General features: G+C 42.2%; 1 protein-coding gene across 1 annotated transcript in view; it reads right to left on the bottom strand.

Moving 5' to 3' along the window:
- TEP1 (telomerase associated protein 1) overlaps window positions 1-17,585 on the bottom strand; it is a 132,456-nt gene that overhangs the window by 44,198 nt on the left and 70,673 nt on the right. Inside the window, exons 21-27 of the mRNA XM_073631315.1 lie at window positions 17,277-17,404; window positions 12,938-13,051; window positions 12,745-12,862; window positions 10,903-11,100; window positions 8,126-8,289; window positions 7,753-7,906; window positions 2,009-2,188 (exon numbers count right to left, since the gene is read on the bottom strand). Coding sequence (XP_073487416.1) covers window positions 2,009-2,188; window positions 7,753-7,906; window positions 8,126-8,289; window positions 10,903-11,100; window positions 12,745-12,862; window positions 12,938-13,051; window positions 17,277-17,404 — 1,056 coding nt within the window. The remainder of the gene's footprint in view (window positions 1-2,008; window positions 2,189-7,752; window positions 7,907-8,125; window positions 8,290-10,902; window positions 11,101-12,744; window positions 12,863-12,937; window positions 13,052-17,276; window positions 17,405-17,585) is intronic.

Here is a 17,585-nt window from a genome sequence, read left to right as displayed (position 1 = left end):
GAAATTCACTTTGATATACAAGTGCTTTGGATTACAAGCATGCTTCTGGAACTAATTATGCTCGCAATCCAAGGCTTTACTGTATTTGCATTATGAAATATGTCCCCTTCTACCATCTTTAATTATATGCAATATGTAATGTCCTCTAAAGGTTTTCTCTCTCAGTGTCATACCATGCTACTGGAAAATTATCTAGAGGGCAATCCATGTAAGGTCAGCACAGTTTGGGAAAAAGATGTAGGGGCATTTGAAGAGGATCAATGGGAAGTCATGCTACAGTCTGTGCAGCTCAGCTCCTTGAATGTATCTCACCAGCTTTCCCAACTCTATATTCTCCTGAGAGTCCATTACACCCCGGTTAAACTTCATGCCATGGGGCGAAGACAGGACTCAATCTACAGCAAATGTAAAAGAAATCACAGAGACCTTATTCACATGCTATGGCAATGCCCCAAGCTACACCGGTACTGGGAGTCGGTGGTAGACACCCTCAATTCAGTTTTGCAAACTACAATAAAGCTAGAACCGAAGTAATGTATACTGGGTATACTTGATAAGGATAACACATCAAATTGAAGCATTATATAAAGCACTATTTCAGGCCCAAAATTTGATTCTCCAGTATTGGAAATCAGAGATCCCTCCAACCCAGGAGGAGTGGATACGTGCTTTGTGGATTACCTTAAAATATGAGATTCGAAAAACTATAGGAGCCCTGGTTGGCCACCCTGGGTCTTACAATCCTAGATCTGCTGTTTCACAGATTGCTATAATCCCTTTAAACGTTCAGGTTAAACCCATACTTCCTTGGCTGACAGGGTCGAGATAGCTTATACTCTGAGCTGAGATTTAACAAAGTCTCCATTTTCTGGTCTTATTACTCTGTATGAGCCGAATCAGTGTTTGCATTTCATGTAATTTTTCCATGTATGGTACACTGTTTCTATTAGGCAGTTGGTTTGTATACACTGGAATTTTTTTCCCTGTTATTTGTATTGCACTGTATGCTGGAAAGTTCAATAGATCTTATTTTCTGAATTAAAAAAAAATTTGTACAGTGGAACCTCGGTTTGCGAGTAACAAGGTTAACGAGCGTTTCACAAACCGAGCACTGTATTTCTAAAAATCCTAGCTCGGTTTGTAGTGTTGTCTCGCAAAACAAGCAGGATTCAGGGCAAAAGTGGTGTGCAGTACCGCTTTTGGCCTGAGGTGGGAGGTGCCGGAGCCGATAGTCGCCGTTCGGAAATGCATGGAAAGGCCCGTGGACAGTTCGGCTGACCTTGGCAAACCTCGGAAAGGCTCGTGAATGGAGTCTTTCCGAGGTTTGCCGAGGTCAGCCGAAGTGTCCCTCGGGCCTTTTCGGTCGTTTCCGAGGCTCTCCCGCGCCCCCCCGCCTCTGGCCGCATGCGGTATTGCACCCCATTGAAGTCAATGCGGAACTAATTATTTTCGTTTCCATTGACTTCAATGGGAAAACTTGCTTTGATATGCGAGTACATTGGATTACGAGCATACTCCTGGAACTAATTATGCTCGTAATCCGAGGTTCCACTGTACTTTGTTCCATACGACTTAGCTGACTGACCCATTCCATGGATTACTGTATTTTGCACTGGAGAAGGCAAAGAAATGGCCAGCAACTAAGGTTTTTAAAAAGCATGCATCAAGTTTCCATTGAAATAGCATATTTGTTTTTGCAGATTCAACATACGCTGACTAAGTGATAAGGATAGCAGCCTTGCAGATTTAAGTTTTCTTTACTTGTGCTCAATTACCTCAAATACTTTAGCGGCTATAAATATTGCATACATGGAGTTTAATATCTGCAAATTCAGAGGGATTGATGTTTTGATGTTCCAACCATGCATTGCATATATTGATGTTCCAACCATGCAGTGCATATATCGTGCATTCTTTGCATAAAATGGAGACATAATTTGCACTGGGTTGGAATACATAAACATTAAACACATTTGTAATGGTAAGTAGACATATTTGGTCATCATACCTGATTATTGAAAGCAGACTCTTCCAGCTTTTTACCATACAAAGCTAGTTTCCCTCTCACCAGTTCAGCCCGCTCACTTGGTTCCAGCCTCCCTAGAGTAATTGGTATGGTGTCCTTCCGCTTCCTCAAGGAAGAGCAGAGAGAGGAGCCTTCTGTCACACTGAGAACTAAATTCACTTTCTGTAGATAGAAAAGGTAAACAACTTGTCTTTATAATGATGGTATTTTACATGTGCTTTATGGCTGCTAACCTGAAAAAAAACAGATAAAACTGACAAAACAAAACATGCCCCTTTGATATTCTCAGAAGCCGACCCGAATATAAGCCGAGGCACCTAATTTTACCACAAAAAACTGGGAAAACTTATTGACTCGAGTATAAGCCTAGGGTGAGAAATGCTCAGCTACTGTAAGTGGAAAAGAGGGTCAACAATGCCCATTTGCAGCCTCACTGTGCCCATTTGCAGCCTCACTGTGCCCATTTGCAGCCATAGGTCCCCCGAACTTCAAACTCGGTAGTTAAGGGTTCCTAGATGCCCCCTAGCTGCAGCCAAAATTTGGGGTCTTTGGACTCAAAGAGTCCCGAAATGAAATTGCTGCAGATGGATACAGTTGACTGACTTTGGGGCCCCGTATCTAGGGGCCACTTGGTGCTAGGAATTTGGTGTGCAAACCCAGTGGAACTAGCACTACAACATAACCAACGCTGGGGTTCCTAGCACCAAGTGGCACCGAGATACGGGGCCCCAAAGGCGGTTCGGAAAATGTCAAGCACTTTTCTGCAGCAGAGAATGACATTTTCCGAACCGAATTTGGGGCCTCATATCTCGAAGCCACTTAGTGCTAGGAACCCCAGCTTTGGATATGTTTTAGTGCTAGACCCACCAAATTTGGAGTTCCTAGCACCAAGTGGCCCCGAGATACGGGGCCCCAAAGTCGGTTCGGAAAATGTCATTCTTTGCACCAGAAAAGTGCTTGACTCGAATATAAGCCGAGGGGCGCACTTTCAGCATAAAAAATAGGATTTTTTATAACAGCTTACCTGTAAAATCCTTTTCTTTCGATGGACATCACGGGACACAGAGCCTCAGTAATTACTGATGGGTTATATAGGTATCACTGGTGATTGGACACTGGCACACCCTATCAGAAAGTTCAACCCCCTATATAATCCCTCCCCTTGCAGGGATACCTCAGTTTTGTAGCCAAGCAATATAGTGTATTAGAAGAGGGGCGGGACCTCTGTGTCCCGTGATGTCCATTGAAAGAAAAGGATTTTACAGGTAAGCTGTTATAAAAAATCCTATTTTCTTTCTCGAACATCACGGGACACAGAGCCTCAGTAATTACTGATGGGATGTCCCAGAGCAATGCTGTCTGAGGGGGGGGGGGACCACGACCAAGTAGGGTGCAATCAGACCTGTGGACCCTGTGCCACTGCCTGCAGCACACTACGCCAAAAGGCGATATCCTCATGCCTTCTCACATCCACCTGATAGAACCTGGTGAATGTATGGATTGAAGACCAGGTTGCGGCCTTGCAGATCTGAGCCATAGAGGCCCGGTGATGCACTGCCCAAGAAGCACCAATAGCCCTTGTGGAATGTGCCCTGATCTGAAATGAAGGAATCTTCTGTTTCAAACCGTAAGCCTGAATAATCAACTGTCGAATCCATTTAGAAATGGTAGCTTTTGACGCTGCCTGTCCTCTATTGGGACCCTCTGGCAGCACGAACAAAACATCAGTTTTGCGAATCTGAGCAGTTGCCTCCAGATAGGCCTTGACTGCTCTTACTACATCCAACGAATGTAGTGATCTCTCTTCCGGAGAACAGGGATCTGGAAAAAAGGAAGGCAGAACAATGTCTTGGTTTAAATGAAAATCAGAAACCACCTTCGGTAAAAAACTAGGATGAGGGCGCTGTACCACTCTATCCTTGTGTACAATCAAATAAGGCTCCTTACAGGAAAGGGCTGCTAATTCTGATACTCTTCTAGCAGAAGAAATGGCTACCAGAAAAAATAACTTCCTTGTCAACAAGACCAAAGGAATCTGACGTATTGGTTCAAAAGGCTGTTTCTGTAACACAGACAGAACCAAGTTCAAAGTCCCAGGGGTTTAGGGGCGCCTTAACCGGAGGATTAAGACGCGTCACCCCCTGTATAACGTTTTGGACCAAAGAATGCGAAGCAAGTGGCCGTTGAAATAATACTGATAAGGCAGAGACCTGGCCCTTGATGGTACTCAAGGCCAGCTTCATCTCTAATCTGGCCAGAGGAGGGGCCAAGACCTTTGTGAACACTCGAGGTGCAGTGGCTATCCCAAAAGGCAGAGCCACAAACTGGAAATGGCGCCCTCCTATCTCGAAACGCAGAAACTTCTGATGAGCAGGAAAAATGGGCACATGCAGATATGCATCTCTGATGTCTATCGATGCCAGAAATTCTCCTCCCTGCAGGGTGGAGACTACTGTCCGAATTGATTCCATGCGGAAGGACTGAATCCTTAGGAATCGGTTCAGATCCCTTAAATCCAGAATGGGTCTGACATCCCCCTTTGGTTTTTGGACCGTAAAAAGGTTGGAATAGAAGCCCAATCCCTAGTCCTTTGCGGGAACCATCATAATGACCTCCTGCGACAAAAGTCGCTCTAACGCTAGAAGGAGCGACTGCTTCTCTGGGTCTCTGGGGACACTTGATCTGAGGAACCGAGGAGAGGGAAATTCTTGAAACTCCAGCTTGTACCCTAAGGTTACTGTGGAGATTACCCATCTGTCCTGGAAGTCCTCCTGCCAGAGCTCTGAGAACTGTCGCAGTCTTCCCCCAACTCGAGCGAGCGGGGGCGCCCCCTTCATGAAGAGGTCTTAGTGTTTTGCCTAGTAGGCTTCTTCCCCCAGGACTTCTTTTGTCCCTGGGGTTGACTCTTGTTTCTGAACCCAGACGGAGGAGGCCGTCGAGACTGCCTGGAGGCTGAAGCCCCTGGCGCTGGGGAAAGAGTCCGTTTGAAAGAGGGATGCTTACTCTTATTCTTAACAGGTAAGAGAGTACTTTTCCCACAAGAGATTCTCTTGATATAGTCATCCAAGTCTTCTCCAAACAACCTTGCACCACGAAATGGAAACCCAACCAGCAGCTTCTTACATGGTGCTTCGGCTGACCAATTTTTCAACCATAGGATTCTACGTATATGCACCAACCCCAGTGAAAGATGAGAGGTTTGCACAATAAAATCTCTGATGGCGTCAACAACGTAACATAAGGCCGCAGCTGTTCAGGTAACCCCTGGGCCTGCTGTTCAGGTAAAACTTTGATAACCTGCTTAACATGGTCTCTTAAGCATTGACAGATTCCAATCGCTGCAACTGCAGGTTGAGCCACTGAACCTGCCAACATCCTTCAATAGGGATTCCATCTTTTTATCTACAGGATCCTTGAGCATCTGAGCATTGTCTACAGGACAAGTCAGACTATTATTTACGGAGGAAATGGCGGCATCAATGGCCGGTATTCCCCACATTTTAATAAACTTTTCTTCCATCGGATAAAGTGTTGAAAACTTTTTCGGCAGAAAAAAAACGTTTATCTGGGTGATCCCACTCAGAATAAATGAGCTTTTCAAGTAAATTTTGAACAGGAAAAGCATGTGCTGTTTGAGGAGGTTTCAGTGACCCTAAAGAAGAAGAGGGTTCTTTAACTGATTCAGATATGGGCAACTTAAATGTGGAGCGGACCAATCCAGTAAGGATCTGCACTAAGACTTTCTCCTCCTGGGAAGTCGCAGAGGGCCCCTCTCCACCTGATTCCTCCGAAGAGGAATCATCCGTCCCATCCTGATCCTCTGAAAGGGATTTGTCTCCTTTATCCCAGAGCTCCTCTGCCTGAGGGTCTTGGGAAACAGAGGAAGGCCTAGTGCGTTTTCTTCCACTGAGTGAAGATGTAATCACGGCCATTAATCTTTCCTCTAAACCACTAATGGTTGAGGAAAAAACCTCCTGTGTAATGTATACAGGGGCTGAAGTGCCGGAGGCAGGTATAGCCCCTGATCCCAATGGCTCCCTCTGGCTAGCCATCCCTGGCCCCTCAGAGGGGGAGGATGCTGCAGAAAGGGGGTCCTCAGAACCTGAACAAGATCCCCTAGAGTCTCTGGTTCTTGGGGTGTTTGAACCTCTTCTACCCATAGTGCAAAGCAACAAGGAGGAGGTATCACAAAATGAACACTGACTGCTGAGTCTGGCTAAAAGCCTTGCTGCCCAATGCCCAGTCTGGTGTTACCTTAGTAAATGCTGCATAGGAGAATGCCTGTGTCCCACCTTACATGCGACCGTCAGCTCTGTGTCCCTCCGAAGGCTGTGTGCTCCTGTACAGAGTGCTTTTAATAGCCTGCAGCTGGCCTGTGTGGGCGTCTGAGCACGCTGGAGGCTGTGCGCTCATGGTGGGCTCCGTTTGAAAAAAATGTCAGAGACTGGGGCCCCCTACGAATAGGGAGATCCACAGTTTTGGCCCTGTAAAGCACCCAGCTAGAAATTAGGCTAGAAAAACCATTTTCTAATATGCGGGGTGCAGCCCTCTAAAAAGAGAAGCGTTACAGGTAAAACCTTGTTTCTTCGGACATGAGGCCCGGGTACCATCCAATTCGGCCATGAAAAGACACTTTGAATGGATCCGGTTTGCCTGGCTTGCCCCAGTATAGGATATAAGATATTCCCTTTGGAGCTCAGCACAGGACATCTTTACACGTCCATCACCTAAGACACTGGCGTAAAAACTGAGGTGTCCCTGCAAGGGGAGGGATTATATAGGGGGTTGAACTTTCTGATAGGGTGTGCCAGTGTCCAATCACCAGTGATACTTATATAACCCATCAGTAATTACTGAGGCTCTGTGTCCCATGATGTTCGAGAAAAAAAATGTGCTGAAAAACTCGGCTTATACTCGAGTATATACGGTATATAAAAAAAATACAAAATTAATTTTCATTAAAAACTAAACAAAAATGCTTACATCATGCTACAAATATTTAAACACTAAATACCAAGCTCTTACCAATCTCACACCTATAAGTTTTACAGGCTGTCCAATGTATCACGGAGAATGATGGACTCTGACAGATCTGAATCTACCAGAGCCCATCTCAGCTGCTGCACTGGTGAAACCAGTTGCAACTTATATCCTTTTTTAGCCCATGCATACAGAGGGGTCCATATTTGTTCTTATAGGGAAAAGATTAACTTACAATATTGCTATGTTTAAAGGATAAGTTCACCCTTTAACGGAAATGCATTGTGCATTTACTATTTTTTCCCACAGAGGCCCACAAAGCATTGCACCCACGATCAATGTCAGGTTCCTGCAGGCATCTCCTCCAGATTTCTGCTCGTAACTCGGTATGGGCTTTCTGTTAGAAAGTTGGTGGATTTGTAAATTCTTGTAGTTTATAAACTTGTAGTTTATTCATTCACAAATGAAATATATGTTGTTCCAAAACAACTAACACTGGTATGGATTAGATGGCTTCACAGTGGCCTGAAATAGGTAATACTATACATAGCCATTTTAACTGATCTATCCATTATAAAATAAATGTCACTTCACTCACTACGCAGCACAGCTTTGTTGCTTTTTTTAATGCTTTGTTGTGTGATTTCACTTTTATGCACTGGGCCCATAGTGCTGCAGGGGTCTTGCATTTGCACAATTTGGTATAAATAGTTTCATTATTGGAAGCAAAAGAAGGAATTGCGTACCTGAGGAAGAAGGTCAGGGATCCAATCAGATGTAAATTCACCTGCATGTCCACACAGCACATCCGCCCCATCTATTAATAAGGTCAATGTGTCACTCCGCTTCAGTGAGCGAGATGTTAACTGAAGGAGAACTTGGAACTCAGTAAGATGGGACCTGTGTAAAAACATTGTTTATTAACAATGTAAGTTATATGTTGTTTACTACCTTTTGTTTTACAGTTTTTACACAGTCAAATTACTAATTACTGCTGTGGCAAAAGAAAACAGATTTTGGACATAATAGCTATGCATAATTTAGGCTGACATACAACTTTGTAAGGCTGTTATCAAATAAGTACTTTCGGGACAATCTAATGTAAAGGGACCCCCAAACCTGTATGATGTAGGGTTACTGTTCCTTCTCTGCAGTCTCTGGTTCAGTTGCTTGCAGACACTGTTTAGCATAGACTCAGCTTCTTTTGCCCTTGTGGTTGCCTCCGTAAAATAATAAATCACTGAAGATGAAGCTGCTAGTCTCAGTTCCTTCACAAGGTCAGCCTGCCAGAGATAATAAGAAATGTATGACTACAATACATACTATGAAAGTATCATTACAGTATGAGTATGTGATCTGTACAATGTCTTGCTATGTGTGATTTGTACTGCACCGAATGCGCTCCGTTAGGGCATCCTAGAGATTAAAATGGCGCATCCTAGAGAATAAAATGGCAGTCGTTGCAATACTTTCTGTCACACCGTATTTGCACAGCGGTCTTACAAGCACACTTTTTTTTTTTAAAAATCAACTTTTTTGAAGTAAAAAAAGAAGACAACAGTAAAGTTAGCCCAATTTTTTTTTTTTATATTGTGAAAGATAATGTTACACCGAGTAAATTGATACCCAACATGTCACGCTTTAAAATTGCGCCCGTTCGTGGAATGGCGACAAACATTTACCCTTAAAAATCTCCATAGGCGACATTTTAAAAATTCTACCGGTTGCATGTTTTGCGTTACAGAGGAGGTCTAGGGCTAGAATTATTGCTCTCGCTCTACCAATCGCGGCGATACCTCACATGTGTGGTTTGAACACTGTTTTCATATGCAGGCGCTACTCATGTATGCGTTCGCTTCTGCACGGCGGGAAGGGGCGCGTTTAAAAACATTTTTTTTCCCTTTTTTATTTTACCTTTTACTTTTTATTTTTACACGGTTTAAAAAAAAAAATGTGTCACTTTTATTCCTGTAAACATCCCTTGTAATAGAAAAAAAGCATGACAGGACCTCTTAAATATGAGATCTGGGGTCAAAAAGACCTCAGATCTCATATTTACACTAAAATGCAATAAAAAAAAAAAATGTTGTCATTTAAAAAAATTAAAAAAAAAACATACAAAATACATACATACAAAACATACCAAGGCTTGATGTGTTCTACTTTCAAGTGAGTGAGAACCCCTAAGGGGAGTGTGACGCACGACTTGAGGATTCTGGTGTGAGGTGCACATCTTCAATACCACATTAGGATCACCATCTGTGTCTCTCTGGACTTTTATCACCATCTGTCATTTTTTTTTCTCATGTGTTATCATATGAAAGCTGGTCATAAGTAGTAATGACGGTAGCGCCGCTTTAGTAATCAGGGGTACTGATTGAAGTACCTGTGGACATTTTACTATATTGTATGGATTATTTTTTTTTATTACCTGTAATGGCGGTGATCAGCGATTTTTAGTAGGACTGCAATTTGCGACGGACAGATCGGACACCTAACTGAACTTTTTTGTGGACCAGTGACATTATTACAGTAATCATTGCTAAAAATATGCACTGACATTGTATAAATGACACTGACAGGGAAGGGGTTAACATCAGGGGCGATCAAAGGGTGCCGCAGTATATATGCAGTTGGCGGTGAGGAACTGGTTAAAGCAGAAGTAAAACCATCGATTTAACAGTTTAAAAAAGTTGTTACATTCCAGTCATGTGCCAGAAATATAACTCACAATGGTTGTTCTCTCAACCAAACTGTCAAACCAGTGTCAGTGGTGTCATAACTGATCACATGTGCAGCTTCATGGCAGTTGAAGGTTAAACAAAGGTCAAGATGGCAGCTTCCTTGGCTGAAAACGATAGGGGGATTTACTTCCACATTAATGTAATTGCTGTGCAGCAGTTACACTTAGTGCTAGTTCACACCAGAAGCAGTTCCGTTCAGTTCCGTGCCCTTTTTTTCTGCACAAAATGTATGCACAGTGTTTTCCATGTATTCCAATGGCTCTAGTACACACCATGCAGTCAGTTTCTGCACTGGAAACTGACTGCATGATGTGATCTAGAGCCATTGGAATACATGGAAAACAATGTGCATACATTTTTAGTGCAGAAAAAAAAGCGCACTGAACTGCATCTGGTGCAAACTGGCCCTTACATAAGTCAGTCCTGCTTCAACATGCACATGGGGCAAGTAAAATATCATGCTGCCTATAACCAGAAAATAAGAATATCACCCAGTAGATACAGTGGGTAAAATAAGTATTGAACACGTCACCATTTTTCTAGGTAAATATATTTAGAACGGTGCTACTGATATGAAATTTGTCACCAGATCGGTAACAACCCATGCAATCCATACATACATACAAAGAAACCAAAACAAATACGTTCAGAAATTAAGTTTTGTGTAATCAAATGGAATTGCACAAGGAAAAAGTATTGAGCACATGAAGAAAGGAAGGTGCAAAAAGGCATGGAAAGCCAAGACACCAGCTGAAATCTATCAGTAATTAGAAAGCAATCCTTCCCCTTATCAGTGCAAATTAATTTCAGCTGGTTCAGTCTCAACTGATGGCCTATAAAAAGGTGTCTCATTACCAAGGTGTCACACAAGAAACATCCCATGATGGGTAAAAACAAAAAGCTCTCTCAAGACCTTTGCAACCTTATTTTTGCTATACATACTGATGCCATTGGTTACAGAAGGATTTCTAAACTTCTAAATGTTCTAGTGAGCACTGTTGGGGCCATAATTCAGAAGTGGAAAAAATATAATTTCACCATAAACTGGCCACAACTAGAAGATGGTGACATGTTCAATATTTATTTTACCAGCTGTATACAATGGTATATGATTTGGTAACTTACTAACGGAAAAAAAAAAAAAAAACATACCATGAAGACAGTCTTCCCTTGGCTTGGCTCCCCAACCACCAGGAACAACTGTCCATTTGTTGAGGATGTACGCCTCTTCTCCAGGATCTGTGCACACACATTTGTTACTGATTTGTTTCTAGCAAAGGAACGTTGCTCATGCCACTCCTGGAAACCCTCCTGTGCCAGCTGTTCATCATCTTGAGATGCAGTGGACTCCTTTTAAAACAACAAACAGAAGAATAGTAAGAAATTATGGAAGGCAAATTGTAATAATAATTAAAGTTGTCATATACAAATTATTTATAAGCCATATTAGCTCACTTTATATGAAGAGCTAAATAGCATATACTGTCTTATCAGTGAGATGAGCTGTTCATTTCACAGTGTCTTGTGGCCCAATGGCGTAATTTCAGGTATTCAGGATGTGAAATCTGGATTTAAAGTAAAGAAAAACCCTCACATTGTAAAAAAACCCATTCTGTTTAAAATAGAAACATAAAGCAAACCATTTGTGTATCGAATGTTTCAATTGTCAATTTCAAATTTCAACTATTAGTATGAATTCTTTTTTTTTTTTTTTTTTATGTATTTGTGGTTTAGGGGGAAGAAATTTGTAATTCACTTCATGTATATACATTCATTTTAAGAATATTCAAATGTCCACACCTTCACCACTGGATTTTAGAGTGAAGGTACTGTGATATATATCTATTCACACCCCATTTGGAGAGGGAGGTGTAGTTCGCAATATAAGATTTTTTTAAATCATTTTCAAGAAGGTGGTGTTTTGTAGTTCACCATATTGTAATATTTGTGATATAGGGCATGGTCAAACCATTTATTAGGACTACTTAAGTTATATCACCATCACATTAAATGCTGCTACATATTAACATTTAAAAAAAATATGTCGTTTCAAGTGGGGGATTATGAGTAATGCTACATTATGATATTAATGTTATTATTAAATTTACACCATAGTAGCATAAAGGAAACCCAGTACTTTTCAGTAATAGCCTTGCTCACTCATTAAGGATGCCCGTTGTCCATATGCAAAGCAACAGCACCCCCCCCTTGGATGATATTCAAACTGCAACCTAACTGTAATCTACCATAATACTAAGCTAAATAAATAGAATGTATTCTTTTTTGCATGTATGTATATATCATTGGCTCCTGTTGCTGTCAATCAAATCCAGTGACACTGGAGCTGGAGGCAGGGTCGAGTCCTGCTGTTTGTGTCAATGGATGCAGCAGCAGGACTCAGGAGTGCACCCGCACGATTGCCCCCTTGGAATGCGGCTCTCCATGGGGGGTACTCGATACAAAAGGAGCAGCCAGGAGCGCCACCGGGGGACCCGAGAAAAAGGAGGATTGGGGCCACTCTGTGCAAAACCCTTGCACAAAGCAGGTAAGTATGACAGTTTTGTCATAAAAAAAAAACAAAAAACGAACCTTTACTTTCACTTTTAGCTGGCCATAGATGGATAGAATTTTGAATAGAAATTCCTAGGGAAAGTCTTAGAAAAGTGTGTACAACATTTTTCAGAACATTCTAATGTAATTTGAAAGATTTTGTTTGCTTTTAACATTTGATTTTGGAAGAAATGAACAATACTGAATGAAAGCCACATACACCGTTAGAAACGTATTCGCTCGAAAAAAAATTTTCATCCTGCTCCTTCAAATTTTCTCATCATTGCAGTTGAAAGTCAACATCAATTCGACCCCACTAATGATTAGACAAAGCCAACAAACTTTCTAAGAACCTTCTTTTCCTAAGAATTTTCATTCAAAAATTCTACCAATCTATGACCAGCTTTACTATTATTATTTTCTTTATTATAGTTGCTTACATACCTTGATAAAGTCTCTCTCAATTACTTGCCAGATATCTTCTAATACTCTAGATGCAAAATCTTCTAATGCAGTTATGTGTGGTTTCTCATTATGTTCACCTCCCCACTGGCAAGAGTATCTGATAAACATCAAGACAACAGTAAGTACAGCCTGTACATTATAATCTGCATCCCTCTCCTAACATAAAACTTACAAGTAGCTGCTGACAGCTGGGTGTTTGGTTACTTTGTTCTTCAAGTTCTTCATATGCTTGGCAGCTTCTTGAGACTCTGCAGCAAAGTCTGGGAGCCAATGACTAGGAACAGACCTAATTGACAAGGACAGAGTACAGTGTATGTTGGAATGAACAACAAACAAGCTATCAGCAAGAATGGGCAATTACAAATGATAAAAGGTTATAAAAAGAAAGCTGGCTCTGAAGGTATGTTATCCTATGGGACGCAATAAGGATGAGCTCAGGCATGTTCACAAGTCCATGTGCCCGCGCCCGCCAGGGAGCTGACACTTCGCAGCGCTAATCACAGGCAGTGAGACATTTCCTGATACGCGGCTGCACAGATCGGGAAATGTCTCACTGCCTGTGATTAGCACTGCGGAGTGTCAGCTTCCTGGCGGGCTCTGCACGTGGACTTGTGAACACGCCTGAGCTCATTCTTAGACAGCCACTTCAATAGCTAGATATTCTCCAGAAGTCTTGTAGCCCAATCTGTTTGCTATGGACCTTATGAAATTCAGGATGTGAAGACTAATCATATACTGTAATCTTGCAGTGCAAGATTATTGCAGCTTTTATGTCCTCCGTTAATATAACACACACTAGAGCTTACTAGAACTAGAGATGTAAAATTTCCAGAAATTATTAAGCCAAGGGAAAAAAAAAAAAAGTTTTTTCCCGAAAAAAATTGAATTTTTTGAAAAAAAAAAAAATTTTCAGTGTGGAGTAGTTTTGTAAATTGAAAGTAAGTCATTTTGTTACACTGGGAAGGTGAAATGCAGTGTATATAAGGGTATTATGCTTTAAGTAAAAGTACAGCTTATTCAGTAAATAAACTAAACTTGCTTTTTAAAATTATATTTTTTATTACAAATGGAATAACAAGGACTGTATATGTTAAAGGGGTTGAAAACCCTCTTGTTTTTTCACCTTAAAGTGGTTGTATACCCTCAGAAAAAAATTTTTTAAAAAAAAAATAAAAATAAAAAACCCTGTAAGACAAAGGCATAATGAGCTAGTATGCACTGCATACTAGCTCATTATGAAATACTTGCCTTAGAACGAGGTCCCCGTATCCCAGGCCGGTCCACGGCGAGGGACCTGACATTTTGCCCTCAGCTTGTCTTCCAGGTTCGCGGCTCTGGCTCCGCTGTGGGTGGCCGGAGCCGCAATGACATCACCCCCGCGCATGCGCGCGGGAATCTTCTTCCTGGCAAGGTCTGGCAGTCTCTGCCGGACCTTCAGCCGGGCATTCACAGCGAATGTGCCGCTGATGTCAGCGGCTGCATGCAAAATTAATATCTCCTAAACCGTACAGGTTTAGGAGATATTAATTTTACCTACAGGTAAGCCTTATTATAGGCTTACCTGTAGGTAAAAATAAAAGAAGTGGGTGAATGAATGAATGAATGATTTGTATAGCGCTGCAAATGCGAACTGAATCGCCTCAAGGCGCTAGATCCGTCCTGTGTTGTCAAGCTTCTTAGAAGAGGTACGTCTTGAGTTTCTTTCTGAAGGCCTGATGGTTTTCTTCCATGCGAATGTGAGTAGGTAGAGCGTTCCATAGCCTTGGTCCTTGGACTGCGAATCTTCGTTCTCCCTTTGTTTTGTAGCAGGTTTTTGGAATAAAGAGGAGGTTATGGTTAGAAGATCAAAGACTGCAATTGGGTGTGTAGAGTTTTATTTTCTCGCATAGGTATTGAGGAGCGTTTCCTTGTATACATTTGTGGGTGAGGCGAGGGTCTTGAAAGTGATACGATTCTTTATGGTTAGCCAATGTAGGCTCCTCAGGGAAGGGGAGATGGATTCCCAGGGTTTTTTTTCCTGTTAACAGTCTTGCCGCCATGTTTTGGATGAGTTGTAAGCGTGCAAGCTGATATTGGGGTAGTCCTATGTAGAGGGAGTTTGCGTAGTCGAGTCTGGAACTGATGATTGTTCCAACTACTGCTGCTTTGTCCTCTTCTGGGACGAAGGGGATGAGTCTATGTAGCAGGCGGAGGAGATGGTGAGATCCGCTGTAATGATCCTATTTGTGCATCCATTGACATTTCTGAGTCAAAAATGACTCCGAGACTCTTGGCTTTGGTGCTTGGAGAGATGGTCTGTCCAAAGATGGTAGGAGGTGTCCATGGGGTCTTAGTTTTGGAATTTTGGTTTGCGTGTAGAAGAAGCTCTATTTTTGATCCGTTGAGTTTGAGAGAGCTAGTAGTCATCCAGTCGTCTATCAAAGTGAGGCATTTTTCTAGTCGCTGATGATGGTCTTTTTCTCCAGTGATGCGAAGGTAGAGTTGGGTATCATCAGCGTATGAGTGGAAGCAGAGGTCCGATTTTCTGATGATTTTGAGGAGTGGGCGGATGTAGATGTTGAAGAGCACTGGTGACAAGGGTGAGCCTTGAGGGACTCCACAAGAGATTGCGCGGGTTTCAGAGGAGAATGCTCCTAGTTTCACTGTCTGAGAGCGAATCCCTAAGAAGGATGCGAACCATTGTAGATCTGAATCTGTGACTCCTGCTACTTCTGTTAGGCGGATGAGTAGAGTATTGTGGTCCACTGTATCGAACGCTGCACTGAGGTCCAACAGTACCAGGAGACATGATTCTCCATCATCAGCTGCTTCGAGGGCGTCGTCCCATATTTTGAGGAGTGCCGTGTGTGTCCAGGTGGTGTTGTAGCTGTTGTACTACTGCTTTCTCCATAATAGATGGTGTTGAGGCTTGTTATCGGTCTGCGATGGTTAGGGTCCTTAGGGTCGAGGTTGGGTTTCTTTAGGAGGGGTTTGACGATGCCATGTTTGAGGGCAATTGGGACAGTCCTTTCTTTCTTTGGGTATACAACCACTTTAATGCATCCTATGCATTAAGGTGAAAACACTTCTGGCAGTGAATGCCACCCCCCCCCCCCCCCCCGTTCTACCTGAGCCCTTCGATCCCTCGGCAGAGACGTGCTCTAGCTCTCTGCCCTGGATTCTCAGCTCCTGATTAGATAGATTGATAGCAGCGCAGCCATTGGCTCCCACTGCTGTCAATCAAATCCAATGATGTGGGCACCAGGGGGCGGGGCCAGGTCCAGCATTCAACTATAGACACAAATGCTGGACTCGGGAGCGCGTCCGCAAGGTGACCCCCCGGGAGAGCACTTCTCCCAGGAAGTTGACCGATGCGAGGAGCCGCGAGAGCTGCTGGGGGACCCCAGAAGACAATGATCGGGGCCACACTGTGTAAAATGAACTGCACAGTGGAGGCAAGTATGATATGTTTGTTATTTTTTAAAATAAAAAATAAAAAACGAGGGTTTACAAACCCTTTAAGAACATTTCAACTATACATGAGAAAAAGTAACCACCCCAGCCCCTTTCCCTCATAATAATGTAAAAGCTTACTGCCAATATGCATTCTCATTCTCAGTTATTACCAGTGCTGATCCAGAAGCATATACTGCTCTTGCAAGAGCTTGATCGTTTTTTCTCCACGGTTTCTATAAATGAAGGTATTGTGTATTTTTCAGAGGCCGTAGTTTGTAACACTTCCATACTTAAAGATACTGCTGGTGAAAAAACACTTTGTGATGATCCAGAAGCAGCAGAGTTTTCTGGACTGAGAACTCTAGATGAAAAAGCTACTTGCACTTTCATTCTGGTCCTAGTTATTTCATTCCATAAAGTGTTTTTAGTGTCTTTAGGACACCTCTGGTGCCAGGATGTGTTTTGTCATCCTTGTAGCATTTAGAAAAGAATATTTCTTCTCACAATATTTTCAAATGGCAGCTTTGCTCTCGGCAGAAATTGCACTGTGGAAATGTTTCCAAACTCTAGATGTTGGTCTCACCATTTTACTGACAGGAGGAAACGAAAAACTAACTTACTGACCAGACTATAGGTAAACACTATGCTGTGATGGAAAACATTAATAGGAACCATTTAAAGGTTGAAACAGATAAACTAATAACAAGATGGAGCCCACAAGCAAACTAAACTGGAGCCTTTCCCCTGCAGTGCCCCCCAGTGGCAGAAATGCATATTTCTCTTGTCTGAGAACTGCATTGAGAAAAACAGTGTTACTTGAACTGTATTCCAGGTTTTTCTTGTCTTCAGCTGAGAGAACTTGCAATAATTTAAGACTTTACTTAAAGTCTCAGAAATCTTTAAGGTCTTCATGTTATATAGTTTGGATACCATGTCATAAATATATTATTTATCATTGTAAAAAAACATATTCCATACTTTTCCAATTTTTGCATTTTTTCCCCAGGCCTTCCCATCTCTAACTAGAACACTAATGTAAATCTCCTCTGCTACTTCTTCAGTGCGGTTTCTTTTACCCGAGAACATCTGGATTCCTGAAGTAGAAGAAGGCCTTTGGGTGTCCATGCTTCTGGGTGTTACAACCCTGCAAAAACTGCATGGCCTCCAACTCGGTGATGGATCGCCCAGCTGGATATGTATGGACCTGAGAAGATATATAGTTTAAGTCAAAGTTTTTTATAGAAAACAGAACAGCAAGTAGAGTGATAATCTTTTCCTGGGTAAAACTAGAAAATGAATAGCTCATGTAATCTCATTTTTGACATTTTTTCTGTAACACTAATATAAGTGGCGTTACCCACATTACATCATACCACTGTTTTGTC

Source organism: Aquarana catesbeiana, linkage group LG01 (assembly GCF_042186555.1).
Source record: "Aquarana catesbeiana isolate 2022-GZ linkage group LG01, ASM4218655v1, whole genome shotgun sequence".
Taxonomy (NCBI): domain Eukaryota; kingdom Metazoa; phylum Chordata; class Amphibia; order Anura; family Ranidae; genus Aquarana; species Aquarana catesbeiana.
This window is presented reverse-complemented; position numbering and strand designations above follow the sequence as displayed.